Below are 27,957 nucleotides of genomic sequence, written 5' to 3' on the forward strand. Positions count from 1 at the left end.
ACAAATAAATAAGTTTTCCCCTGCAGTGAGTGCAATAGACGTCTTCCATTTCTGCTATTTTCTGCGTTAACGTTAGTGTGCTTAAAAAGAGAATTCCTTTAAACAGTTCCTTTAAACTGAAGTAACTAAAACAAACAAAAGACAACAAAAAACACAGCAACAAATGCATTAACAACATCATGCTGTAAATAATTTCACAGTCCCAAATTTGCATGAAGAGGAAAAACTACTCAGTTACCACACTGCATTGTATCATTTCTGGAACATCAGACTAATCATTTCCATTAAGAAGATCTGGTGCAAGTTATACACTAGAAAACATGATTATTGTGCAAGACTGCTGTATTAAACCAGATAATTGGCAATTTGATACTATCACAAGCTAATACAGAATGGATATCCGACGTACTTAAAGATAGGTTGACAGTGAATGAATAAATTCATGGGCTCTGCTATATCCATTATTCCCTCTCCCAGTCACTTTTCTCAGTGTGTTGTTCATCTTTGCTGTGTAGCAAGGTTCTGTTCTTAACCACAAGCCCTTTGCCCAGCAAATATCAAGCTCACATATTAAGAGTTTGCTCCCCTTCCTATACAAGCATCCAACTTTTGTTTCCTTCCCTAGCTAAGCCTCAATCTACCTTTTCTTCCTAGCAGCTGATCTAATTTACTTTCTTCCTTAATTTTGTTTGGGCCCATATTCATGTCCTCAGTCACCCTGAGACCTTCTCTAAGCAGTCCTGGTCATCACCCAGACCCAGGGCATTCCTCTCCTCTCCTCTGACTCGATTTCCTTCCCCCTTTTCCTTCCCTGCAGTCTGGCTCCTCCAGCAGTGCTCTATCCCACCAGGGCCCTGCTCTCTCATTTAAAGGATTATCAATCCCAGCGCTCAGAGTTGTCATCCTCTGCCTTCCTTTGTTCTCTCAGGCAACTTTAGCCTCTTCCTGGACAGTGGGATCCCAGTGAATCCTGCTCGTTTCTCCCTTTCCCAGTCTACTCCTGCCCCCGTGCAGTGTCAGGCCACAAACCCAGTCTCCCCCATCACCCTTTACATGAGGCTCTTTCCTTGTCTAATCTGCCTGTGTTTGGCTAGGGAGGACACAGGATGGAAGCAGACAATAAAGCAAAATAGATGCAAAAGACAGAAAAGAACAGTAAAAAGGATTTCCTTATCTCTAGCAAAGAACTCAATTTACTCATGGGAATTGTAAGGAAAGTATCATTTAATCACAGGCCAAAGCATAACTAAACAGCCCCAGAGGCACTGGGAAGCTTAGCTGCACAAACACAGGCCAGGAGATAAAAGAAATCACAGCCAGGAGATAAAGGAAATGTGAGTCTACATGTTTAAACTTAGCAAAGCGACACGCAATTGAAAACAAGGCCCTGATTTCAATGTGAAGTGAGAGGCGATTAAAACAATAACCCCACCTAAAATCCGTCGACTTAACTTCTGTGGCTATGCGTCTTCTGTCGTAACCAGAAGAGAAACCTGCTTCTGACGTGCTTAAGGTGACAAAAAACAATTTAGTAAGTTTCAGAACAAGCAGCCTCTTTCCCTCTGGGTTTTAAGTGCAGTATTTCAGGCAGGACTTTTAGAGGTAGTTCTGTTTCCCTTATCTTAAAGACAGACTGAGGTAATTCACCTGGCAGCTCGCCCCTGCCCTTCGCACAGGAAGAGCACTTCAACCCCACAGCGCCCTGTCTGTCTGCCCAGCCTCTCCTGCCTCCTGCCTTGCCTCCTGTCCTGGCCACCGGGCAGCTCAAATAAGTGCAGCAACCCAGATAAGGGCAAGCACGTCACCCGCTCACTTTAAATCTGGAGCCCCAAACTGGTTTTGTGTATTTCAGACGCTCGGGATATTTTAGAAGAGACTGGAATTTGGCTTTAAAGTCAATCCATGCAAATCCAACCCTTTGGGAATTCCCATGTTGTAATGGCTCTGCTGCTGCTTTTTTCACCTACAATTATAGCTTGCCAATCATCTCTTTCTGCGCAAAAATACATTGGGCTTACTGGAAATTGAAAAAAATATCAATGAAAAAATACCTTGTGAAAGAAGGAAAAGGTAAAGAAAAGAAAGGTCTGGTGGATAGATTAGCAGAGAAAAGCCCTTATCTGATCCCTTGAAAACTTGCAAATGAAATTTCCGCAAATCATAAACTAATTATATACAAAATAGAGATCAAAGCAAACCAAGGAAGAACAACCAAAACGGCCTATCGTTGTTATTTAGTCAGGAGTTTATTTTGCGTCTGATTCCGGAAAGCATGTGGCAGTAGTTCAGCTAGTTTACATGGACCAGAATGGTTAGCCAAATCGGCTAGGAGGAGTACAAATTAAGAACCACTGCATATTCCGCAGCTTGCATCTCTCCTGCCAGAAAACCGGGCTGTCATATATACGTAATTTTCACGCCCAGGGATAGCAGATGCATGCTTCTGTCACTCTGCGCAAGCCTCTTATGGTTGACCACTGAGGAATTCTGCGTGCAGTCCCCATCAACCCCTCTTCATTCCCCTAACAGGTGAGACCCAATGGTCTGCTAAACAAAAGAAAAAAAATTTAAAAAGCAGGAAATTCTGTCCATAATGAATGATGGCAGGGGAGGGAAAGAGCCAAAAGTAGGTCTGAATTTAAGACAAAATTCTGAGAAGTACATGTACTTCACAGTTAATCCTGGATATATCTGTGAAGTACAGACAGACTCAACTTCAGCCACCACAAGCTCAAAGCTGACTGGCTCTGAGCTGACTTTAGGGATAAAAGCTACCAGAAGAGTGCTGGGATGAACTTTGTAGACTCTGCTGAGGAGTGTGATCTGAGTATAAACAATATTGGGAGTTTTGTAGAAACAGGGCAGCAAAATTTAAAAAGGTATTATTATACCCCCACTATATCTATGCATTTTTTTTAATGCCAAAAAAATACAGAATTTGTCAGACCAAAGGAATCTTAACAACACACAGGCTGTGTGGTAGAATCAAAATCTGGCAACTTGGTAAGTGAACACACACTCTCTCAGGTACGTCCAAAAGAGCTTTGTGGGGCATCTGTGCTACGGAAACAAAAATTCCACCTTGATACTGGAAAAGAACTAAAATGGATTTACAGCAAGACTGCAGAGTGTGTACACAAACCCATTTACCTACAGAAGCACAGACTTCATTTCAGAGGCAAAAGTCTAAGTTCCATAGTAGTGGTTCCAAAGTCTAGTAAGATGTTTCCTTTCATTGCTTTATGGTTTCATGATTTGCTCAGCTGATCGTTATCCAGCTAATCTGTTACCCAGAGGAGGTGCAGCTGCTATCTCTGAATTCAGTTTGAGTTTCTACTGCACATTTATGTTCTCCATAATTTTCAAAACCTTGGCAGTAAGGAAAGTGTGTGAAGGATGGCAAGCTTAGCTGGGCAGCTGCAGCTCCATGAGCCTAAAACCCAGCTGTAGAAACGAGTAAGAGTGTGGGTGTGGACAGACAGCTCAAAGTGACAGACAACAAAAGCAGCAGCAAGAAGAGAAGAGAAATTGCATCTCCATACTTTTCTTCAGGAACTACAAATAGAGATGTTAAGAGTTCAAAATCTTTGAGAAGGGAACACCTCTCTGGCTCCATGTTGCTGAAGTAGGGGGCCTATCTCTAGCATACTATGGTCATCCTCAGAGAACACAGATCCTTAAGTATCTTCACTGCCTAAATCCATACAAGTACTGTGTCACATACGTAAATCCATAAACGCCTGTGTCACACATTGAAGCAAGACTTTTTTTTTTTTTGTTTTGACACTGGAAGGGTATTACATATGAAATCCCAAATTATTTCAGTATTTAGGAGTTATCCAAATTCTAGTTTGGAAACATTATCAACTTCCCTCCACACTAAAGCTGCACTATTGAAAAATGCATATTCTCAAGTAACTCACGAGAGGCTTTAATGTTTATTTCCATTTGTAAGCAATCACAATCTCTTACTTCCTCCTAGATGAGGCTCTGCCAGTGGAGTAAACACAATTATTTGCAGTTGACCTAGCAGGTCTTGGCAACCTGTGCAGAAACACTAGCTTGCTTGCTCGGTTACAACACTCTGAAGAGATTCTGTGTTCTCCTGTTTGGTTCTCCCTGCCTTCCACAGCACAACTAAGGATGGTCTCTCAGAACAGAAACTTAAATTTCTTGTTGAATTCTAGTCTTTTAGCTTCATTTTATAAAAAAATGTTCCTTCTCACCCCTCTCTTTAGCAGTCACTTTTTTTTTTTTATTGTTAGTGGCAAAGCCAGTAAATATTCTCATTCAGCAGGCATTACTGGTCTCTTCTTAGCTTCCATATGATTTAATATGTTAATTCCTAGAAAATGCAACAGCATGAGAGAAAAAAAAGATATGAAATCAGCAGAAAATATGGGATAACCTATGTGCTACTGAGTTGGCCTTGTGATTTGGCAGCAAAGCAATGAACATGAAACATGCCTTCCCCTCCCCAGTGTGAACACTGGACTGTCAATTTTGCACGCTGACGGTTTTCTCACCAATTAATCTGCTATTTTTCTTAGATTTCGCATTGCTGCAAGACAGGTAAATAATATGAAATATCTTACATTTTTACAATATTTACATATCACATCGAAGTTAAAATTGGCTTTTATTACGAACTCAGACCTGCATTTTCTGTTTAATCATTTCTTAGTAAACAAACTTTCTATTGTTAGAAATTTTAGCTCACACCTTCTTTTCTTGACATGAGAATCCTGACTGTAACTGAGCTATCTAGGCATATAAGGCAGGTGGTACTTGGGCTGAAAAGGAGGAAAAGATTTGTTATGGGCATTCTAACCCAGCTGAAGGATAAGCTACAGAAAAGGACGGCTAGCGTCCAGCTAGCCCTTCTCCTACTAGCTGTCATAATATCAGGTTAGAAAAAAATGTACTAAATACCCACTACTTTGTTTTCCGTGCTTATAAACCGTCACAAGCTTCCTGAAATTATATTCAAAATACACGTATTAAAGTGGCTTGGAGAATCTCATACGCCAGGATGATGTAGGGGGCTTCCTTTAGAGGACAGCAAGGATTATTTAAACTATTTTGCAAGTTGCCAAAATGCAAGTTTTAGTTGTAATTTTTCAATAATGTTTTTTAAAATAAAATATTTAATTTTGTTGTAGTTTTATTTTTAAAAATATTTTGGGAATACTTCTGAAAGATGGTGTACGTATGTAAGACTTGGGTACATGGTGGTTTCACCATACAGTTCATCCACAGTGGTTATCCGGAACACGTTTCATAAACAACATTCATGGTCAATACGGGAAAGTTTGTTTCAGCTGAGACTTTGAATCATAACCTCAAAGCATATAGCTCACATATTAATAAAGAAGAATGGAAAGAAAACATACTCAAGATAAAATAGCACTAAACTAAACAGAACAATATTAACTCTAAATTCAGTATTAGTGCAAATGATTTTTTCAACTGCTTAAAAATACATTCCAGCACCACTAACTACCATTTATTTACATTTTGGGGTGCAAAAAAGCACCTGTTATTTACTAATAAAGAGACTTTACTCTGGAAGGGGGAATTCCTGACCTCAGCATCCAGCAAATGCGCAATACATGTATGGGTGGCAACACTGCATCACTAAAAAAAAAAAAAAGGAGTCACATTCTGCTCCACTTAGACAGAAATTAAAACAAGTATCTTTGTGATCCAGCTGTGTCCGTTCCAACCCCTGAGGGTGGCATGGAGTGAGGTCCTGCGCAGTCCCACCTCGGTGCCAGGGCTTAAGGTTTAACTGCGGTCAGCCAGTGTTTCCTTGAGGGCCTGAGACAGCTGCAGCAGCACGGGTTGTCACCGCTCCCCCTCCACGCTGTGCTCACTAGGTCTCAAATCCTTAACCCCATGTCCACGAGAGCTCACAGACACTGGGGGGCATTGACAATAGCCAAGGCCAAGAGAGGGAACATTTTCTCTTCCCACAGAGAAGACTCGGTGGTCTCTTCAAAAACTCTGTAGGTTTACATGACCTGAACGACTGTCATTCATCCCTCCTTTTTTCTTTCATTTTTAAAGGAGCAAAGGTGCGTTCTATTTGTGATTGTATAAGGATACAGGCAAGGTTTACAGACAGAAGATCTTAGATTATCTATAAAAATCAAAGACGTGGTTTTGGACACAGAAATTACATTTTACCTATTTTTCCATTTATGCCAACTGTTCTAACACGATGCGTTACCTCGCCTGTGGTACTGAGTCTGGCTGGGGTGGAGCTCATTTTCTTCAGAGCAGCTCACACAGTGCTGTGCTTTGGCTTTGTGGCTGAACCAGTGCTTTTGCTGTTGCTGAGCAGTACTCGCACAGTGACAAGGCTCGCTCTTTTTATAGCGTCAAGTATGCTGGGGGGGACAAGAAGTCAGGAAGGGACACAACGTGGACAGCTGGCCCCAGGTGACCAAAGGGATATTCCTTGCGACATAACGTCATGCTCGGCATTAAAACAGAGGGGCCAGGTACTGGGGACATGGCCATTGCTCAGAAGGTGGCAGGGCATCTGTCTCCTTGTGGGAGGTCTCAGTGAGTGACTGCCTTTGCATCACTTTTGGTTTTTTCTTCCTCTTTCCTCCACTTATTTCACTATCTTTATCTTGACCCACACGTTTTTTCACTTTAGCCCTTCCTATTCTCTGTCTGGTCCTGCTGGGAGCGTGGGGGAGTGAGCGAGCAGCTGCTCGCTGTGGGCTGGGGTCAGCCCACCACACCTACACATCCTTTCCTGCCTCCTTTGTTTGAGTGACAGAATTCCCTCAGAGGAAGAAAACATGGCTTTACACATACAGGCAATTAAATTCCTCACACACAAGTATAAGTACATTCACGATTTGACAATGTAATCCTCTCAAAACTAAGCTTGCAAAGAGACTTACTCACCAGATCTAACTTCAGGTCTCACCTGATGCCACGCATCCAATTATTTGTTCTGTGAAATGCTGAAGAAGCTGTCACATAATACATTCAAAGTTTGTCTTAACAGCTTCTGAACCAAAATGCTTTTCCAGCATATTTAAATGAAAGCAGAGGTGAAAGCTGGTGATGAGAATTAGGGAAATCTGTTTGATCTTTTAATAAGACAGCAGTTAAACAGCTTCTGAGCACCAGGCACCATACATCCTGACATACATCACGCACTGGTGAAGAGGAGTATCCTACACTGAGTCAGCCTTTAAGAAATTCTGGTGCTCTTTATAAGCTAAGTGATTAACTCAAGGTCGATACTTTTTTTTTTTTTTTTTTTACACTTGGAATCACAGTTTTAGAACTCTAAATCTAAAAAAGCAGAATCCTTTTTCAGACAACAGAACAACTGAAGAATGAGGAACTAAATACCTTTTCTCTCAACAGACAAGCAGCCCCCAACAGTTATTAAATATCCATAAAATCTACACTCTAACCCATGTATCAATTATATGACTTAGATGAAAAATCTCTTTTTTAACAGACATAAACCAAGATGTTACTGAATTAGATTAATTATTTTTACAAGTCAGCCGTGTGGAGATTAGATACATATTTTACCTACCTTTCATGCTGAGAACGGGAAAAAAAGGAGTAAAGACCATCAACAGCTTATATTATTCATATTACTTGAATTTTCCATTACACAGCACGTGCGGGTTACAATCACAAGCAGCAATTCAAGTTCGCTGTTTAAAATGAAATCTTAAACAACCAATTGACTCACCTTCTGCTGACAGCCCCTGTATGTTAATTCCCTTAGCAGCCAAGAAACTCAGGCATGCATCTATGTTTTCAATCTATTCAAGAACAACAACAAAAAAAAAAGGAGACACAAAAGAATATGCATTGTAATAATTGTTTACTTTAATCTCCCGCCACACTTTATTGCACTCAGTCTTTGTATCACATAAAAAGTCCCTTTGCTCATTATGCGGAAACCATAACAAAATGAAGCCTCCTGAGTTACTACAGTCCAAAATTGATTACTATGTGGGTCTGGACTCTCTGCTATTCGTACTTGCGTGAAGCAAGTTATTTAATACTCGCACCATGAAAGATGATGACTACATATCTTACTGAAGGGTCAAGGATGTTATGCCAGGATTTTTAACCTACAATGAGTATAACAAACGTGAAACTGAAAATAAACATGGAGGCCACATTTGCTTGAGGAGGCAGATTGCCACTTGCTCTTAAGTTGACAGCTGGCAAAAGTTTCCAGCCACAAAAGCAGTCAAATATAAAAACTGTAACTGGAAACCCCAGCTGGAATCCAAAATATGTTTACTCACGGCATTCTCTGCATGTCAGAAATGACAGACAACCCCGGTCTCTCACTGTGGGGTAAATCCTGCCCTTCAGAGAGATGGTACAACTAACTGTACTAAATAGCATTGGATAAATTGACCAGACAGGATATGCACAACAGTTCTGAACGCCAGTGACTACAAGTGCCACATACAGACAAGATTTGAATCCTACTCAACAAAGTGAACTCCAGAAAGGTTGGGAGAGTTTGGCATTTCCCCCTCATAAGTCAGTGTTACAGTAGAGATCTAGCTGTAGCTTCGTGCCTGCGTTCCCACCGAGCTCCCACCAAAGGTCTGCTGTCATATTCAGATTCCTACAAAGCATTTCCATGCACAAGCCAAATCTTAGAGACCTCTAGAACCTCCAAACAAAATTCAAACAGAAACAACAAAACAAAGACAAAAAAACAAACAAACAAAACCCTCCACAATATTTTAGGAAATATCACGTATTACATGTATGGTTACACAGAAGACTTTCAGATAATACCACTAAGCAATTTCTGCTTGTGTTGGGGCAATTAGGAAGTGATCATGTAGTGTCTGCATGTTTGAACATCTTGCAAACATTAATTAGGTCCCATAACATCTCAAGCACTTCTTCTACTTCATAGGTAAGGAAAACAGACTCCAGCCGCCACAACTGCTATCACGTAACTACCTTTCTTCTGTGAAGTTTGGACACAGCCAAAAAAGGACGTGAAAGATCCACCTTCTAGACCAGCTCTTGCCTGCCCTTGAACAAATATAAAAATGAGGGCTTAAGGCACTTGAGAGGCTGCACTTACAGCACCTGACCTGTATTTCCTGTCCTCCTCAAAGTTATATACATATAAAAAAACAAAAACCCTACAAGGAAAGCTGTCAGAAAACCCCCAGTATGGATTTCTGTCAAGGCAGTTTCATTTATTGTCTATAAATATAACACCAAAAACATTCTCTGTTATCAGGGAAAAAAAAAAAAGTTATTGGCATTACCTAACTGGGATTTCAACAGTTAAAACACTGTGATAGGATGAGGTTGGTAGAAGTTTTAGATATACTTTGGAAATAGATTCACCAAGTTGCCTGCAATGCTCAGGTCTGAAAGCTTATAGCAGGATGTAGGGTCCAAAGGTCCATTTATCCACAGTTCAACGTGCTACGGCAGTCAATCTGCTTTAGTTTCCTTCCTCAGTGTTCAACGACCCTTTCAGGTTTTCAACACAGCTCTTTTATTGAGGTGACCTGGGACTGGAAAGCCAAAGTTCACCTTTTCTAGAATAAACACCACGCAAAAGCATCCATCTTCTTACCCAGTTCCACCACCCGTACTTATCAAGACTTTGGTCTTTACCACTCCAAGAACAAGTCCAGCCTTCCATAACTCAGGGTAGGCTTCTCCTCTCCTAGTCGGGAGGGTTATTTTGGTTAATGAGTAAAAGATAAGCGCTATCTCATCTCAACTCCAGATCTGCAGCTGTAGAAACTCCAAGGAGCTCTTGCAGTCCATAGAGCCCTAAACTGCTTTGCTTCTCCCAGGTCCTTCACCGTTGCTCTAATTCTCCATTAGGTCCAAGTGACCACAGGATCAAGACTAACTTCTGAGTAGCTAGCTAGCTCCCCATCCATGCCCCTATTTCTGGTGCTATATAGTGGTCCCAGCTGACTTTCTGACCTCATGCTCATTGCAGACCTGGCTCAGATTCAAGGAGCGCCCTGTAAAATCATTGCAACCTCTTCCCTGGGACGAAGCCACAGTTTTCACCAAGCGTTTTTAGTCACCTAATGAAGTGATACGGCTCCCGCTCCCAGGCTGACGGCTGACTCCCGCATAGAGCACGACGACTTGAGCTGCGTGTTTGTAACACGGGAGAAGAGAGCTGGGCCACGCTGCCTTGTCATGGGGTAAGCAGGGTACCCTGCTGCACCGACTGCGATGCCTGGCTGAGCACAGAGAGATCGAGCCTTTGTGGTGCTCCACTGATACGGGGCAAGAACGAGGGGAAAAAACAGAGCAGTAGAAAATGCAGAAAAAAAGATTACAGGAAGTGGGCTATCAAAAATGAGAATGCATTACAGTCAATAACTCCTAAGAAAAAATCTTATGGAAACCGGAAAATATCCTATTTCAGTACTTAGAAACCAGCATGATGAAATAAAGTGTAATAATAGGCTTGCAAAAGCAGGCCTCTTACACAAGAAAATAAACCGCTAAGATAAGGATCTTACGTGGATATATAGCATCGCATGTATAAGGAATTCACTGAAACAACAGAACTGAAAGACAAAAACACAGCACTGATTCCGTTAACATTTGTGCAATATCATCTGCGGTACCAACAGCATTATACAACAGAATGACAGGCATGTAATTAATTGATTTTGAAGGAAAAAAATAGAGCTCAATAAGGAAAACAGAGAAATGTGGGGAAATTCAAGACGAAAATGAAATGCAGAAAGCAGGCCTATAGCTGAAATTATTAAAATTTAGTGCTGGTGGGAATTCAAAGTACTTCCCACACAATGACTGGCTGGTGTCCTGTCCCACACAAAAATGATTTGTGACTGCCATCCAGTTCCAGTGGAGGACTCACACTCAACTTGGCTCTGTGGAGTCTCCTAAGAGGCCAAAGTGCCAAATGCTTTAACAGGGAGCAGTCTTCTGCATCCCAGAGCTGAAAGTATGGAAACAGTGCTGTTGGGATGCAAGAGAGAGGGAAGCAATCACCAATTTTCCTTATTGTAAAAACTGGAGGTAAGAAAGCTACTGAAGTCTTGCTAAGTAGCTTATGTTGTGAATAGTGTTTTGTTGCCAGTGGCCTGAGTGAAGAGCCCTAAACTTGGTTTATCACCTTATCCTAACAATTAGTGCAATGCATTGGAAATCATTTTGCTTGTTTAAAGAGAAGAGTTTCCAACAGTGCAATATTTAATTCATTTTACCTACAAAAGCTCCAAGGAAGGGCTAACTCTAGCCCCTGCTGTCTTAACGTAAGAGCTAACTGTCTGTAATCTGCCAATAGTATTTGATGGAGAAAGATCGACTATTTCATAAAGTGTTGGAGATAGTTAGCTCTTCTGAAATGGCAGCATGGTAATTGGACCGCTTTGGTGGATATACCCCTGACAGAAGCGAAGTTTCTGGTTAGATCTCAGCTCAGTAGAGATCCATCTACCCTGCGTTGTGACTTCTGACATGAAGTACAGTGGCCCCCTTGAAATTACATTATTCAGCAGCAAGTCATTGCTGAGACTGTAAGGGCCCTTCCTCGGGCAAGTCTGCATACTGTTTAAACCCTTCGAGCCAATGTGAAAAGACTGTGGATTTGCCAAAGGGGAGCATATATTTTCTTTAATACTGTGAGCTACAATTTCTGGCTGACTATTCTGTCTTCTCATTTGCTTTGCCAACCAGCATTTAACACGGCAGGGGCAAAGCAGGAAAGATGGGAGTTGGATGTCCCTCATTTCCCGCCTACTCAAAACAGGGGAAAGCTATGTAAAAGGAAAAGGAAAACCAGGATCAGACATCCACAGCCATTACCTTACTCAGACACACTGCCAGGAGAGTTCAAAACTGAGCCTTGCCTTCTTATGCTTCCTTGCCAAAAGCATCTCATGAATTTGCAGTTTCAAACTGCAGCATACGAGCTGTTCACGGTAGAGCCATCTACCAAAGCGCATTATCAGTTCTGCACCCGACACAACAGTTACTTATGCCCAGACGTCCCCGAACTCCGCTGCCTACCTCCAGGGGCTGTCCTTCCTCTGAGCCGGCTGTCGCCAGAGGATGCTCACACTGCCCACTGCCTGGGACCAGACACCCCCGGAGGACTGCCTGTGGTCCGACTCCTCACAAACAGCTTTAGATGTCCCCAGCTCCCCCCAAGTTGTTTAAGCTAGCTATTAAAGCACGTTATTTGTTCTGCTTGCTACGCAAGATAATTGAAAGAAAAAGAGCAGTTCATCCAAATAAGAGTTACAGTTGAGTTCCTCAGTGATCATTTTTTCTACTGCCAGCCCGAGCTGCTACTTTACAAGCATTCGTTATCCACATTTGTCATTTTGCTATGATACATAAGACAGCTTTCGTTTAATTAGGAGATTGTATCAAAAAATAAAACCTCACAGAATTAATCTCTCACGCCTGAACAGAAGTCGAGGTGTCACAACTGCCATTCTCATACATGCAGAAGCGAAATGAATGCTTTGTCAGCTGCCTGAAAACTCCCTTGTAACGTGAATCCCTGGGTGGCATTTGCTACCCGGAAAGCTGGGAGCAGAAGGCAGCTTGGCGAAGAAGTCATGCGTGGACGTAACTTTCCAGCACCAGAGCAGCCTGTGGAAGCAGCAGTTTCTTTGTTACACCGGTCTGCCCACCAGCCTCTGGCTGGAAAGACAGCATTAAACGCTTGTGGTCACACGTCTTCACTGATTTCTAAGTACATTATAACAAGTACATCCCTGTACATGGTTGTTTTCATTCCCACCAGACCTGCACGCTCCTCATTCCTTCCTAGCATCTATAACACTTCAATACACACAAATTTAACAACTTCATTTATTTAATTCTCACTGCACTATTACTTTCCTGGGCATATGAGTCAGTTTTCCCTCTATTTTATAATGTACCTTACAGTAATTGTGTATTTCTGGCAACGCTGGCCACAACACCCACAGATGTTTTTGCACTTGTCATATAATAGCAATTTCTACTTCTATTCTTGTCAGTGCTAGAAAGAAAATGGCCTAGGAAACATGCCCTAGCCTGTATAAGAAGAAAAGAGCATAGCAGAAACAAAGAAAAAACCCACCCACAAATATCATTATTCTGTAGCTTGTAAATGGAGACCCAGCGTGGGCACTGATATATGCTGAACATTGATTATGTTACACAAAGGCTTGAATATGGAAACAGTCTACACCTAAAGCTCAAGTCAAGTCCACCAAGTCAAACAGAGCAGGGTAAATTATAAACAGCGCTGCCCTTTTGACAGATACAGATGTTTTTCTCAAACAACCGGAGTTAAACTTCTTGTAGGTTCCTTCCCTTGGAAGCCACGGGAAGGTTCTTGTATTGTGATGCAAGACCTCTGCTCCCAGCTTTTACAGTGATAGATGTGGAGTTTGAGTTTATCCAGAAAAACCACTACTTATATTCAGAACAGGACTTTCCATTTGACTTCAGGCTCCACGTTCTGTCCAGTGTATTAGTTTTCAAAGGAAGAAAATGAAGATTGATTTAATGTGAAATTTTATATCTTCATGAACTCTTATGCAATATTACAGCAGACTTCTCATACAACGTAGAAAACAAGGAAAGAGCCAAACATGAGCTGTTTTCAGCAAGCTGTTTCTGAATGCAAAATGTACTCCCTGTCTGTATTTTCAGATCAAGCTTCTATACTTAATATTGTTATAGCATGAAATTTATGAAGAGCTGGAAAATCTTTGACAATCCTTAAATTCATGGACTGTTGTTCTTTTTCCACTCTCAGATAACGTCTGATAGTCTTTTTACACTATTTCCTACACATACGTATATATAAAGACATACTAAGGAAAAATTGCAAATTCCATTTTCCTAAGGAAAATATAAACACTAACTACTATCGCTTAGCTTAAAATACATTTTCATTGGTATTTACTCTAGTCAAAATAAAGCTCCTTTAGAGAAATACGTTGTTCATGTGCTACCCTAACTATTTGGATAAAAAGATCTTGCAAAGTTAAGTTTCAGGACATTGACAGAACTTGGTGGTTATGTTTGTGCTGAAATAACAGGTGCAACATAAGGGCAAATGAAGCTAATCCATATTCTGAATCCCAGTTATAACATATATATCCTCAGAAATTAAAATTTATTTTCATGGCTACGCTGTTTCCACTTTTATGTGAAAACTTGACCTTCTCTGTTACAAATGCATTATTTTCACTTTTTAGAGAAAAGGCCGGTTTAGGCACTAAATGAAGGCTGGACACCTAGCCTCAGCCTCATCTCCAGCATTCAATTCCCTGTGGTCTTGGGTAAAACCTTTACTTTCCTGTACCTCAAGCTCTTCCTCTGAAAAATAATGGGACAAATAGTATTTCTCCACTTTACGACACGTATGATTTAAGACCTCTTCTGCTGTGACTGTAGGGGGGCTTATATCAGCATGCCTAGGAAAAAAAAAGTACCGTAAAATGCACAGAACCTGGAGACACGCTACACAAGACACCCCCCTGGTTCTTACAGTACATACATGGTATGAAGTCACTGTCCATACTTAATTTTCCTTTACCAAAAGCATATCCACAGTTGCACTCACAACACAATGCGTGCAGTAAGCACCACAGAGAAAGCTCCAGTTGATGATGTCCACATTTCTAATCTCAGAGGACACTTTTAATGGAATGGTTTTAGGAAATCCCACGCGACTCAGAAGTCTTGCCAAGCTAATCTGGTCTTTCTGCTGCTCGCCTGCGTGTGTAAGCATGGAAAGCAAGGCTTTTGACAGCCCTGTCAACAGCCAGGTCCCCACGCAGGGAGGAGATGGTGCCACCAGTTGTACTGGGAGGGGAACGGCCTCAGCCCCAGGGAGCTTGAGGAAGGGCATGTACCCTAGCTCCCCAGTTTTCTGCACAATGCATCTCTGAACAGCAAGGCACTGTTGAAGAATGAAGAAGCAGATGCAATGTTTGCACAAATTTCCTTAGTGTGTTTGGGCGTTCAGCTTCTCACTTCGTTTTCATTTTTTTTCCTTTCAAGAGAGAAATTTTCTTAAAGGGGAAAAAAGAGTCAATTCTTAAGAAAATATTCCTGGAAATACTATTTTTGATCAGTTTTTCAGGATCAAGCCTTAAAGATATCTGAAAAGTTGCAGATGACGATTGTGTGCAATTTGAAATGTTGAGATGTCCTCAACTACGATTTGTTAAATGAAGAGGACACCTTCAGCTTTGCAAAAATTATCAACAGTCTAACCTGCCTCAGGACAGCCATTCATTTAGGACACTACAAATGAAACTCCTTGCTGGTTTCAACAGAGTTTCAACTGGAGTTTAGCACCTACCACACTGACTGCCCATTAAGGGCACTAAATCTCACATCGAACTGCAGACAGGACCAGTAGAAAAAGCCACAGCTGTGCTCAGTGAACACGTGGCGAGGGCTGCAGCGAGTCCCACCTACATTTCCTTTCCACTTTCCGTGGCTGCTCCCAGGAGATCCTCTTTTATCTGGGGCTTCAGACTGGAAGCTGTGTTTCTAGTGCTGTGCAGTTGGGATTAAATGTAAAATACGATCGATGTCTCTAGTGAATCTGATGTATCCGGTTCTTCCCAAAATGTCCTTGAATGCTATACAAACCACTATTTTTAAGAGCATAAATGCTTAAAGGAATGACCAATGCTAAAACTACTCCTTACTGTAAGCATTGGCCTTTGTACACTCTGTTGTATTTTCAGAAATACTAGCCCAAAGGTTGAAGACTATTAGCTTGAATTCGCAGCAGTAACCCAGAACTTCATGAAACTCATGTAGCAAAAAAAAAAAATACACAGAGTTTTTGCCTCAGGAAAAAAAAAAAAAGCTTCATTTGGACTATCCTACTAATTAAATGATTATTTATAAAAAATAAAGCAACCCACCAGCCATAATTAATTTTAAGTAACACAAGTTACAGATTCTCAATTACTACAAGTGGAATCACAGGACACCAGCATATGTCCTGGTTTCATTTTTCAAATACAGTTAAAAAAAAAAACATAACAACATAATGATCACTTCATAGCTGTGTCATTTGAAGGAGCTGTTGCAGCATGGCCATGGACAGTTGTTCTTTCCTAAAAAAAGAGCCCTGGGAAGAGAGCTGCTGCCACAGCCTGTTCCCAGGCAGAGTGTGTGCTCTCCGCCGTGGCTGATGGACGTCCTCGTGCCTGAAGGTCATAGCTTCACCTGCTCCTGACTTGTCCTGGTCTGGGACACCACCACAGTCGTGCTCCCTCCTGCCTTGCACCTGGATCCTGGGTTGTATCTCCTACAGAAGCTCTCCAGCACAATCACTTAGCTAAACTTTACTGTTGTGGTTGTCCTCAGGCAGGTCAAACACACAAAAATAGTCCTACTTCAAAAAGCCAAAGGATAAGGCATCATGGATATCTATTACCTTAAATTAATTAATTAAAATAGCCATTCTCACCCAGTTACAGCAGATGAGCAATGGCTGGAAATGAAAAATTCCTAACAAGGTACGGAGACCAAGTTGATTTCTCTGGGCTGTATGAACGCTTGTATAAGCTGTGATCCATTTCCAGTACTCAAGAGTGAAGTGCTCAGTGCTACACAAAGAAACTAACAGCTAAGCACCAGAAGCAACTGCCAGACAAACAGCTTTCTTTACCTTTTAGTCTGTCTGAGCACATTTTTTGCTCATGGCACCAAATTCAACACCAGCATTATCCCAGTGAAGGTAAAACAACCCGTTGCACCTGGTTTGGCCTCTCAAGGACCGTAGCATCATATACTGCAAGTGCCCCAACACACGGGCACAGGAAGGCAAAACCCCGTCACCCAGAATTTCCCATTTTTCCCCATTTAAGCAAAATACAGCAAGAAACTGTGTTTGCAGAGTATTACGGAAAGCGTGTATTTTATATAATACTTTCAAATAGCAGCCATGTTAAACAAGTTATTTTTCTAGTCTTACGTGTAAATATGCAAGTGAAAGACGTGAGCAAATACGGACAGAGATGTCCACATACTGACATGGAATGACTCTGGCCCCTTTACATATTTGCTGTTTCATCTGTTTAATCCAGAAGGGGGGTAGAAACACAGGTATTCAAGAGGTCAGCTTTTGGCTTAAATTAATAGTGAAATAAGTGATCAAATGAAGTCTAACTATGCCTTTGTATTTAAGTTCTTATCTTCCATTTTCTTCCACTAAAATTACTTTTAAAGTCAATTCCCTGTTGCTCCTTATGGAGCCTAATGTTGTTGCAGAGACAGGTGACATCTAAGTTCTAGCATCACTCTGTAGGGCGTAAAATTAGAGCAGACCACAAGGGACCAAGAAGACAATCCCTTATGGGAATGACAGATTGTGATAAGCAGCATCTCCAAAGGTACCATATACACCCACCAAATGGGTAGAATAGTACACGTCGTGCCTTATCCCCTGTCTCCACATGCAGAGGAGTTTTGGAACAATTTCCCTTCATCACACCATATGACAGAGAGGTGTAAAAAGCCCCTCTCCCGATTCAGTCTAGATTTCTTGTGTTATTTCCTATGTAGGGTTAAAAGGAGGAGGGTGGGAACAAGGGGTGTGCTTGTGGTTTTATTTGGACTGCAAGCTCTGCACCACAGAAATCTGTTATCCTACCACGCCTGCCTCACCGATAACCATACACAAATGGTAAGCATAAGAGCATAACAACAACAGTCCAGGCGTCTGGAAAAAAATACAGACAGTTAAATGAATGGTACCTAAGGGCAACACTCATTAGAAAGTGAGAAGAGACATCTAAATACAAGCAACCTGTCAGATCACCTATGTAGTAAATCATTCTTTTCTACGTGATGACATGCAAAAGCCTAACTCTGTTATTTTTACAGAGGAGCGGAAGGAAGGAGCACCACACGAGGTTCCCAGCAGGGAGCAAATACCTCACCTCCTCTATAGAGGAAAAAATGTATTTTACGTTCACACACAGTCAAGAGCAACACAGGAAGCTTAGAGAAAATGCAGTGCTCCATACTCCTAACTTGCACATTTGGCCACGTGTCTCCACAAGCAGCTCTAGGAGCAAAGCTGCTGTCTGCTGCTGGGCAGGCTGGCGTGGCTCCAGCTGATGTCTTCCCTTCAAACTAATATTCAGCCACATGGAAACACGCTGCAGGTCAGGGCCAAAAGATACCCATTTGTCACTAGTAAAATTCAACAGATTAAACTTGTAAACACATGCTGACCATAAGGCACAAACTCCCTAAGTAAAGCTGGGCAAACAGCAGACACAAACATTTCCCTTTATTACATTTTCAGATCAACCTTGGAGAAATATGACTTGAAAATACAAGGCTATATTTAACTGCAGGGAAGTGTTTCCAAAAAATCCTACAGTAGGAATTTGCAGGGGGGGGGGGGAGGGGGGGGAAAAAATGCTTGTGATGCTTCTAATCTTTCCCAAGGAGCTGCTGCCCTGATTTAGCAGCGCATTCCCGGCCAGCAGGCTGCGGGGACCGAGTAGCCGGGCAGCCAGGCTTCCACCCCAGTGAGCTGCAGGGCTTTGGAGAAGCACCCTTGCACAGTTACTGTGGCTGGCTGCGGCAACGTTTGGACAGCACTGGTGCTATCAACTTGCCTTTGTTCGGAGAAGCAGGCTGGAGAGGATGGCAGGTCTGGAAGATGGAAGAATAACACGCCAGGCGGGTATCTGGTGAAACCGCTGGAACCCACCCGTGGTTTTTAATCCCCCTTCTCACACAATGAAACATAGCTGCTCTTTGGGTAAACCGGTCAGATCATGGATAAATGCGACTGGGAGTAATATGGGGCAAAAACATGTCACAGCGGTCCTTGGCGTTCAGGGACGAGCTTTGCAGATGCCTGCTGCATTCTGCCCGCGCTGGGATGAGCTGAAACCCTGGTGCAGCTGAAGGGGAACTTAAAATGCTGAAAGGGCAGTTTCTAAAACCGACGATAATAATTTCCACAAGAAAAATACAAACAACTAAGAGTATTTTAACTGCGTTTTTTGCAGCACTTGTTTTTAGATATTTGTACAAAAAGCATCAGCTCATCCACCTAGCAGATGTTACACATACAGGGAGCTGCTCAGGCGAGGCAGGCAGTTTCAGCTCACATTACTCCGGCCAACCAGCTCATTCAGGTGTATTCAGGTATACCCGTTATATATGGGCCACATTACACCACCTTTCACATTTATTATTTCCATTCACTAAAGCATCCATTAAGAACACAAACATATACAGCATATACATGCTATCACGAAGATTTCAACATCTGTCATGAAAAGGGGGAAGCATTTTTGTGCTTTCTTTAGAAAAAAAAAGTGAAGCTGGCAGAGATCACATGAAGGAGGGCACGTGAACAAATTAACTTTAGCGATGAAATTAAAACTTCCTGCACTACACGCTTATAAACAGGGACCCTGCCAGGCTGATGAATTCTCATACAGGCTGCTGTTTGGCTTGGGATGTCCAAAGCACACTGCAGAACAGCTCATTTTCACAATACAAGTAATCAGTCAAAAATTAAAATAGCAGTCAAATTGCCATCATTGGAGTAACGTTTCCTTGCAAAAGGGAATGTATTGAAAATAAGGGCCTTCATCTTGACTTTCTTAAAGTCCTTGGGAAGAATTGGGGGCTCTGGCCCACATTGCAGTACAGGACTCTCTGCGTTTGCAAGACAGCAGCAGAAAGACTGACGATTTTACTAGTACAACTTGATATCTGCATCAGAAAGGAATGGTTCTTGAAAAACTTCTGGTCAAGACACACACAAAAAAACCCTCCTCTCTGTTACTCGATAACACAGATACTTACATACATACACAAAGCAATCATCCTTAAAAATAATAAAACCCTACCACAAACCGACATGAAAACCACAGTTATTTCCTACCCTGTTTATAGGAGGGAACTGTGGTGTTGGTTCACCCTATATTCATGCCTGTTTCTCCAAATTCTTGCCTTGGGTGTCCCACAACTTCCCCAGGCTTTGCATGGAACCATGAGAGAGTCTACCCTATCCACCTACAGATTCCCCCGTTCTTCTCCCTTCAGCATGACAGCTTTGCTATCACTCCGCTCCTTCAAGCTCCAGTAGTACGGGTAACACCCTATCATTTCTCCCACTAAAAAACCTTCATTTTCTCATCAGCCTTTTCTCATTCTTTTTTTTTTCTTAAATAATAAAGATCTCTCTTATCTCTTTCTACTGCTACATTCAATATTTCTTAGTTTTATATTCAGGATGGAAAAACAAAACAAAACAACTCTACCTCTCCTATAAGAAACATTGCAGCTGCTTCTTTCATTTCTTCTTCCAGTCCCACCTTCGGCTGTGCATCAGTTGTCACCTGTGCCTGCCAACATACCTCTTCAATTCCAAGCATCTCCTCTCTACGTCTTCCAGTCCATGTTCTAAAAATTAGCTTTCTTTACTCAGCTCTCTCCCCAGTCTCTTCTATTTTAGCTGATACAGATCTTTTTCTTTTACCTTGCTCTCCACAAATCTCAGATCTTTCAAATGTTTCTTGTATCGTTTCATCTTTCCTGTTACCTCATCTGTTATGATTTATCACTTCTGTAGCAGGTAACACAACTGCCTCTCTCTCTCTCCCCCTCTCCTTGCAGTGCTAAGCAAGAAGTACGCATTAATACTCAGGATAATAATATGCTCAGTTATCACGCTGTGCTAAAAGAATTGCAATGAAACTTCCTTCAAAAGCTGCAACCGTTTTACAAAACGCATGTCCTCCCAGGGAGAACACAGCACTTACAGAGCAGGATTTCTACAGGCTCCCATTAAAGCCAGACTTGGTATCTGTGTAAACAAAATCCCTTAAGTACTCTACTTGTTTGCTGATAAAATAATTATGATAAAGTATTAAAAACATAGTATAAAAAGGATATTAAAAACAAAGTATAAAAAGAGTATATTAAAGTACCCCAAATATATTAAGTAATAATCATTTTTACAAATCGAAGTGATACGAACCCCTTCGTAATAGCACTCACTGAGTTACTCACATTAATAGGAATAATCTGCACTACCTACAAGGGAAGGTAGCATGCAGCACCGCCTATATTGCCCAAATACTGCAGGATGTCAAACATTGAGCTCAAATATCATCCCAAAACAAGAGGCAAACTGACTGTTAGAAAGGAAAACATCCCTGTTTTTCTGTAACCAAACATTAACAAAGATATAGCCCTACTCATGCTTATTGACCTCAGACTTTTTTTCGGAAGTGGGTAGGAGAGGAAACCAGCCCTGTTTTACCCTCCCTCACTCAGTTCTCAAGAACTACGCCAATATTTTCTTGTACTTCATTCCAAAAACCTAAATACAATTCTGCTGATCATCTCCAAATTTTCTTGGCCCCAGAGCCTACGCTCCATGCTACTACATCCTCCATTAACCACAAGACTTTCTGCGTGCCAGCTGGAACTAATCACCACAATTACAGGCTTTTGTTCAGAGAAGCATCTACAGTACAAAAATATAGAGGTTTGAAAGGGAAAAAAAAAAAGTTCTTTTGCAGAGGAAAGATACAGAACTGACTATAAGAGATTATATATTAGAAACAGCCAACTGTTGTCTGGAGCAAAAGATGACAGAGATGCTCCCAAGAGCAGAGAAAGCCAGACAACAGGAGAACAGGAGAGAGGTTCTCACCTAGGGGGCTTTTCATGGGGTCAGTGGGGGCCTTTGTCGTGTCATTTCTGACACTGGGTCGAGGCTGATAGGCACCGATGGTCCCAAATGGTTTTGCAATACTGAACTTCATTTGACAAGGCTTAGCAGCACTGGCTTCGAGCCTGACAGACCCAAACTGTATCTAATGCTCAATCTGGGCAAATCTGTACCATGCTTTCCAACATTGTGTAGCAATGGGAACAGCGATGCAAAGAGATCTGCTCTGGCTCTGGGTTCAGCTCTCTAAGGTTCGCTGGGCTTTGCTGGCTTAGGACCACACCACACAGAAGCGAATCCGCTCACATTCACACGCTCCAAAGGGCTGGGGCAGACACAGATCCGCTCCAGCTTTCCAAGCTGACACATCTGGCCGGACCTGAGCCGGCTCTTCGTAATTCAGCTCTCACGTCTCTCTGTCCACAGCATGGTGAGCCTACAAAGCAAGTCGCTGCCCAAGGGGGAAAGGAGGATTCCCATTAAGCTGTGCTGTATTTCTATTAATCAACATAGCATCGTTTATGGTGCCTTTATTTATTTAATTCATCTACTCAGCTGTGATGCCCAGCTTACAGATGCTACAATGTAGATATGATTTTGAAAGTGATTCATTTGAAAAAGTAGAACTAGACATCACCTCTGTACTGAAGTATCAGACACAAACACCAGGGCCCACACTCTGGAAGATGGCTGTTCAGGCACGCGAGCTATATTAAGAGGAAAAGTGCCCTGAAATGCTAAGGATGAAGACTGCCATGCCTAATAAGCAGTGTAACGTATACATTTTCCCCAGAATGCAGGAAACCTGGAAAAGGGTCGTCTCCTTAAACGCCACCAGCAACTGCGCAAGCACAACCTCCATGAAGAAACTTCTATTCTTGCCTCAATATTCTTCATTGTGAGATGCTAAACTGCTCAGCAAACACGCACGCTCCTACAAAAGCAAGCTATATGCATAATCCTTGCTTTCATGTGAAGAAAACCACCGGGGATGCCTGGCTATGACTAATGGGCTCAGTCTCACGAGCAGGGTGACACAGAACGGCCAGCCCTACTCACCCCACCCTCCTGAACCAGAGACCGGAACAAAATTAGAGCCTCGGAGGAGGAAGTGCAGAGCAAACATTTCTTGCCAACACTCTTCATAACTCCTGATGCAGCACACACCCTCTGCATGCTTTTATATCCAGATCTGTCTTCTGAAAGCAACCTACAGTGTGCATCAGACTATAAAACAACAATGTCGTTCCTTTATAGAGAACAGTGACTTTAAGCGACTTGGCTATGACATTATGGAATCTGTTTTAGACTCCAGTCCTCAATGAAATTCAGTTCTTACAATGCATTTGTGGAACATTATAGTAATTGTCAAAATTTCCTCAATTATTTATGCTCCAGACAGCTGCTGTGGCTACAGCAAGAATAGCAACCCGTCTCTTCAAAGCAGTAAAAAGTAGCAGCAATAAATCTTTTAGATGGCTTTCTTTTTAAGGAGCGCTTGCTCCATGGGTTTGAGCAAGATTGATAACTTCCAAGAAAAAAACAAAAAGCCCAAACAAGAACAGAACGCAGTGCTGCTCCTGACTTCAGATAGCAAACTCTTGTCAAATCTTTAATCTTACTTGTTCAACTACGTGAGTAGCTGTACTCAAGTTACGGTCTGGGAGGTGGGGACAGTTGGGAAGAGAGCCATAAAAACGAAAAACATTAACATAGCTTCACAGACTGAAAAAACGCTCCAGTGTCCCAAAGCGAGCATCTACAATGCAAACGGGAGATTTTAGAATATTTATTTTGAAATGAGTTTTTTTCCTCAAGATACACAATAACATTCTTTCAAATGACAGATTTGAAACCCTCCTCCCTAAGAGGCATTACAAAAATCAGTTTCTTACTACTTACTTACTTAGTAAAGTTATGTCTATAATTTTAGTTTCACTGATACTCAAGGCAGACATACTCTCAAGGTACTATATGCTTTTAAGGTTATTGTACTAGCTTTTTTTTTCCCCTTTCAAATATTGTGTACAAGCAAGACAAAAACCTAGATCTTTTACAAATTAAAACTTATCAGTCAAAAACAACTTACATAAAAAAGACCTTGTAGTTTGCAATTTGACTTTTTTTCCCCATTTAGTGCGTTCTGCTAACCTATTTTGTTTCTTTTCAAAGAATATAGAAACTCTTAATCCAACTTTAAAATAAAACTCTACTTCTACAATACTAGTCTACATATATCAAGGACCAACATTTTAGTTTTATATATTCCTCTTTATGTGATATTTCAGAAACATAAAATAGAATCATTGAGTGGTTTGGAATGGAAGGGACCTTAAAGATCATCTGATTTCAACCCCCAATAAAATACCAATAACAATATCCACTAGAAGTGTATGATAAATGACTAGGCCTATTTCAAAGCCTGTACAGCAGGGCAAAGACTTGTAGTATTAATGTTCTTCAGATTATACACGAACTTCAACTACTGTGAGAAACTAGCTAAAAGTTGTTATTAAAAGTCCCAGGCACTGAAGTGCCAAAAGCTTATTCAATACTAAGCCACATACATGCAAACAACAGACCACTTTACTACTTACCATTTGCGATCTATTTTTTGGGCATCCATTGATGTCTTCAATCTTTTCATTTGCTGAAAAAAAAAAAAAAATAAAGCACAAACTATACCAAGGACATCATACCAATCAACTGCAGAGCATTTGCTGCTAGCTAAGTAAAGGGGTTTAAGGTTGTAGTTGTCCAATCAAAGTGAATGTGTGAAATACTGAGACCCATCTAAAAAAGCAGCTGGAGTCTTCTAGTGGGTCATGCCTCCAGAGACAGCTGGAGCCGGAAAACAACTGGTCTGGCAACATCTTGTACACTGACGGGTAGCTCCTTTAAACTACAAAAAAGATTTAATCTCTGGAAACTGAATCACTGCTGGGTGGAAAAGTGTATGCTACATATGTGTAGATGCTTGCTTGTCAATTGACATGCTCTGTAGAGTTGAAGTTTAGATAGAAAAATTACAATCAAGTCTAATTTATTTGTTTTTTTAAAAAGCTGAAATCACAAGACTACTTTTCAAGCGTCTTATCCATGGCTCACCTGGAACACAATTGCAGAAAAATACGTAGTTTTAATCTTTAAAGTCTCGAGAGAAATAAGCTGCTGAGGTGTCTAAATGTTTGCCTTCAGTCTGTTTGCTCAGTTTCACCTTTCAGTATTGGGCCCTGAAATGGCTTGTGTGCTAGACTGAAGAACCAGTTATAATCAAAGCCCTGTTTCCCACAGTTTTTACTGTGTTAAATGTAGGCTTTCCTTTCCCAGTTGATGAATTGAATGGAGTTGTCTCCCATCATTTTGTACATTACAAGATATGTTTTCTACCTAATGTATATTGTCAGGACCTCAGTCAGAACTCCATCTCATTTTATGTTTCTTCAGCTAGGAATATCAAATAGGGCACAGTATTCCAACAGCAGTCATAAAAATGTCAAGCAAAGAGCTAACAAAACTTCTTTACTCTTCCTGGGTATAGCCCTTTTCATACACCAAGGTGTCACAGTACGTCTTTATGTCACAGTAATGCATTAGGAATTGATGCTAATCTGAAAAAGGTTGCAGATAAAGTCGTTGTACTGTTCCCCAGAATAGTTTATTGGCCTCTACACACAAAGAGCACGCATTTGTTTCACGAACTGTGATCTCAGATTTAGTTTTATGGAAACAAAAATGTTTTCTTTGTATTCTATTTACAGATCTTGTGCTTCCATCTTTTAATATTTTCTATCGCTTGGTTTTGAATTAGGCAAGATCTTTATCAACTGAATTTATAATAATAGTTAATTCAAAAAACTGATAGCGGATGAGTTTGATAAGATCTTATTCATATAAATTTGCACTTTTTGTAATTATTACTTGAAAGGAGACTAATGAAATTCTGAATGAGCTTTTCTCTTGTTTGGGCAGAGAGATATCCCTAATAACCCAGGTAATTTTATTTACCTTCCCTTAAAAACAGTAGCTTTTTTCCCAGTTCTCTATAACTTCCAAAATGTTATGTAACTTATTTTAAACCAATGTTAGCAAACCATAGTTTATTATCAGCCTCTTTTTTAAGCTTTTGTGTGCAAACTACCCAGACCCACCTATCTGAAAGTATCTCAATGTTGAGAAGTTCTTGCCAAAATTCTCACATGTGAACCTGCAGGTTTTTGGACACCAGTTGATAATTCTTCATCCCTTCCGAATTAGTTATCACTTCCTTTTACATTGTCATCCTTATCTACGATAGGTGATATAATATGTAGGTGACCACAGATAGTCGGTGGGAATCAGAACGGTAACCAGAACTGGAATTTCTGCTCCAATTTACCTCCTCCATTGGGTGCCATTTCTGCCTCCCCCCTGGGCAGTCATGTTCCCCTGTGCAGGCTCACACCCTACAATTTCTCCTTCTCATCCACTCCCACCTCACTTATGGCTCTTGGTTTCTCCTTTCACTAAGTTGTAGCAATTATTGTCTCTCCCCTGCAGGTACAAGTGCTATGAAAACCAGGTGTAATAGAAAGCAACCAGCAAGACTGGCAGTGGGGCAAACTGGCAGCAGGGCTCAACTCTAACTCAAGCCTCTCTATTTACATGAAGCAGGGCAAGAAGTCAGAGATTCGTACTAGGCTGGGTAGATGCACCAAAGTGGCCTCTGGGCATAATTGGCATTTTGCAGGAGTCTGCCTAATTCAAAAGGAAATCATTTTGATGCTCCCATTCTTTGTCTGTATGCTGGAGCCCATCTCTGACCCTTTTAACCTGGCTCCAAGGAATAGTACTGACAACAAGTATTACATAATTTGCTTTTCTTGTGGAGAAGGTTGGAAAGCAAGAGATATCAGTGAATGAGTTTCCCTAAATAACACAGTGTGGTGTGCTCATGGGCAGCGTGATGGCACAGTTCATAGCATAAGTCACTGAATGCTGCAGGATCTTGGAAAAGCGTCAAGTTTCACAGCTGCAAAAGCACAGCATTCTGGCTGAGATAAATGGGCAACTCTTACAGCTTCTGTTTCTCACGGCCATGTAGAAATACTACATCAGTTAACATGAACTGGAAGTCGCAAGCAAACATCAAGGCTTTAAAAATTGTATCTTAACCCTGAACAAGATGCAAATTCATAACCACAGACGTGAAATGCTGGAGATTTTTTCCAAACTGACTGCAAGTCTGCAGAACTTACACCCACTCCCACCAGCCCTTCCTCCTTTTAAATCCTTTTTCTCTCCCTCCAGTGGGCATTTCCTTCCAGCAGATGTTCTCTATTGCCTGTTTGGATAAAAGGAGTTCAAAATTAGCATTCTTCACTACAGGTTTAGCATCAGTGCACGTCCTACAGAAGTTGGTCTACAAGAAGCCCCAGGTTTGCTTCAGCAATGGAAATAACCAAAAGTGGTTCGTCCTACACAGACCATGTGCTCTGTATTGGCTTTGGCTTGGCAAGGATGTGATTATGAGCCATGTAAGATGGCTATCAGGACCACAGTAATATTTATGCCATGACTGTGGAAGCATATGGAAGCATATGCAAACAGAACACAAGGAGTACTCCTTGTCCAGTACCAGTATTGCCTTGAGGGCATGTTCATGCTACCCACTTTTCTGTGGTGCTTCGCTTTCATAAAACCAGAGCAATTTGATTGTGTGGATACAGCGAATTTGGGTTCAGCTGGTTTGAAGTATTTTCAGATTTTTCCCATTTATACACAGATTGAGGGTTGTGCTAAGCCAGACAGAAGAAACCAGCTGTACTCTATAATAAAGGCAGTAATGAGTGGCACTGCACTTTCACTAACAGGGTCAGAATCAAAGCATGAAAGATAATTGGGTTTATGCATTTTGATAGAAGGCATACTATGAAGCCACAAGCCAAAAGTGTAAGAAAACAAAAGTGAAAAGGAACCTCTGGCATTAAAAGTACCCAAGAAGTATTTAAATCTATTGGCCAGTTTCCCATTTATGTAGCTACGGATATACACTCCTGTTGGGAAAAAAAATCTTCAGCAAATGACAATCCAAATGCATGAAAAATTATGATGTGAAATCAGAATTGTTTCATTAAGCACTCCATAGAACTAAATCAGATCTAACCATCCATACAAAAAAAAAAAAAAGGCCACACTTCATAAAAATGAATTAAGCTTTCTGTTACAACCTTAGAAGCTCTTCT

At 41.3% G+C, this 27,957-nt stretch overlaps 1 protein-coding gene across 9 annotated transcripts in view; it reads right to left on the reverse strand.

Moving 5' to 3' along the window:
• The window catches only part of NAV2 (neuron navigator 2), a 422,583-nt gene that overhangs the window by 142,120 nt on the left and 252,506 nt on the right, over window positions 1–27,957 (reverse strand). For all 9 annotated transcript variants that reach the window (XM_066997396.1, XM_048050015.2, XM_048050013.2 and 6 more), the window contains 2 exons: window positions 24,331–24,383; window positions 7,736–7,808 (listed from right to left, as the gene is read on the reverse strand). In XM_066997396.1, the coding sequence (XP_066853497.1) occupies window positions 7,736–7,808; window positions 24,331–24,383 (126 nt within the window). The remainder of the gene's footprint in view (window positions 1–7,735; window positions 7,809–24,330; window positions 24,384–27,957) is intronic.

Source organism: Anser cygnoides, chromosome 5, assembly GCF_040182565.1.
Source record: "Anser cygnoides isolate HZ-2024a breed goose chromosome 5, Taihu_goose_T2T_genome, whole genome shotgun sequence".
Lineage (NCBI taxonomy): Eukaryota > Metazoa > Chordata > Aves > Anseriformes > Anatidae > Anser > Anser cygnoides.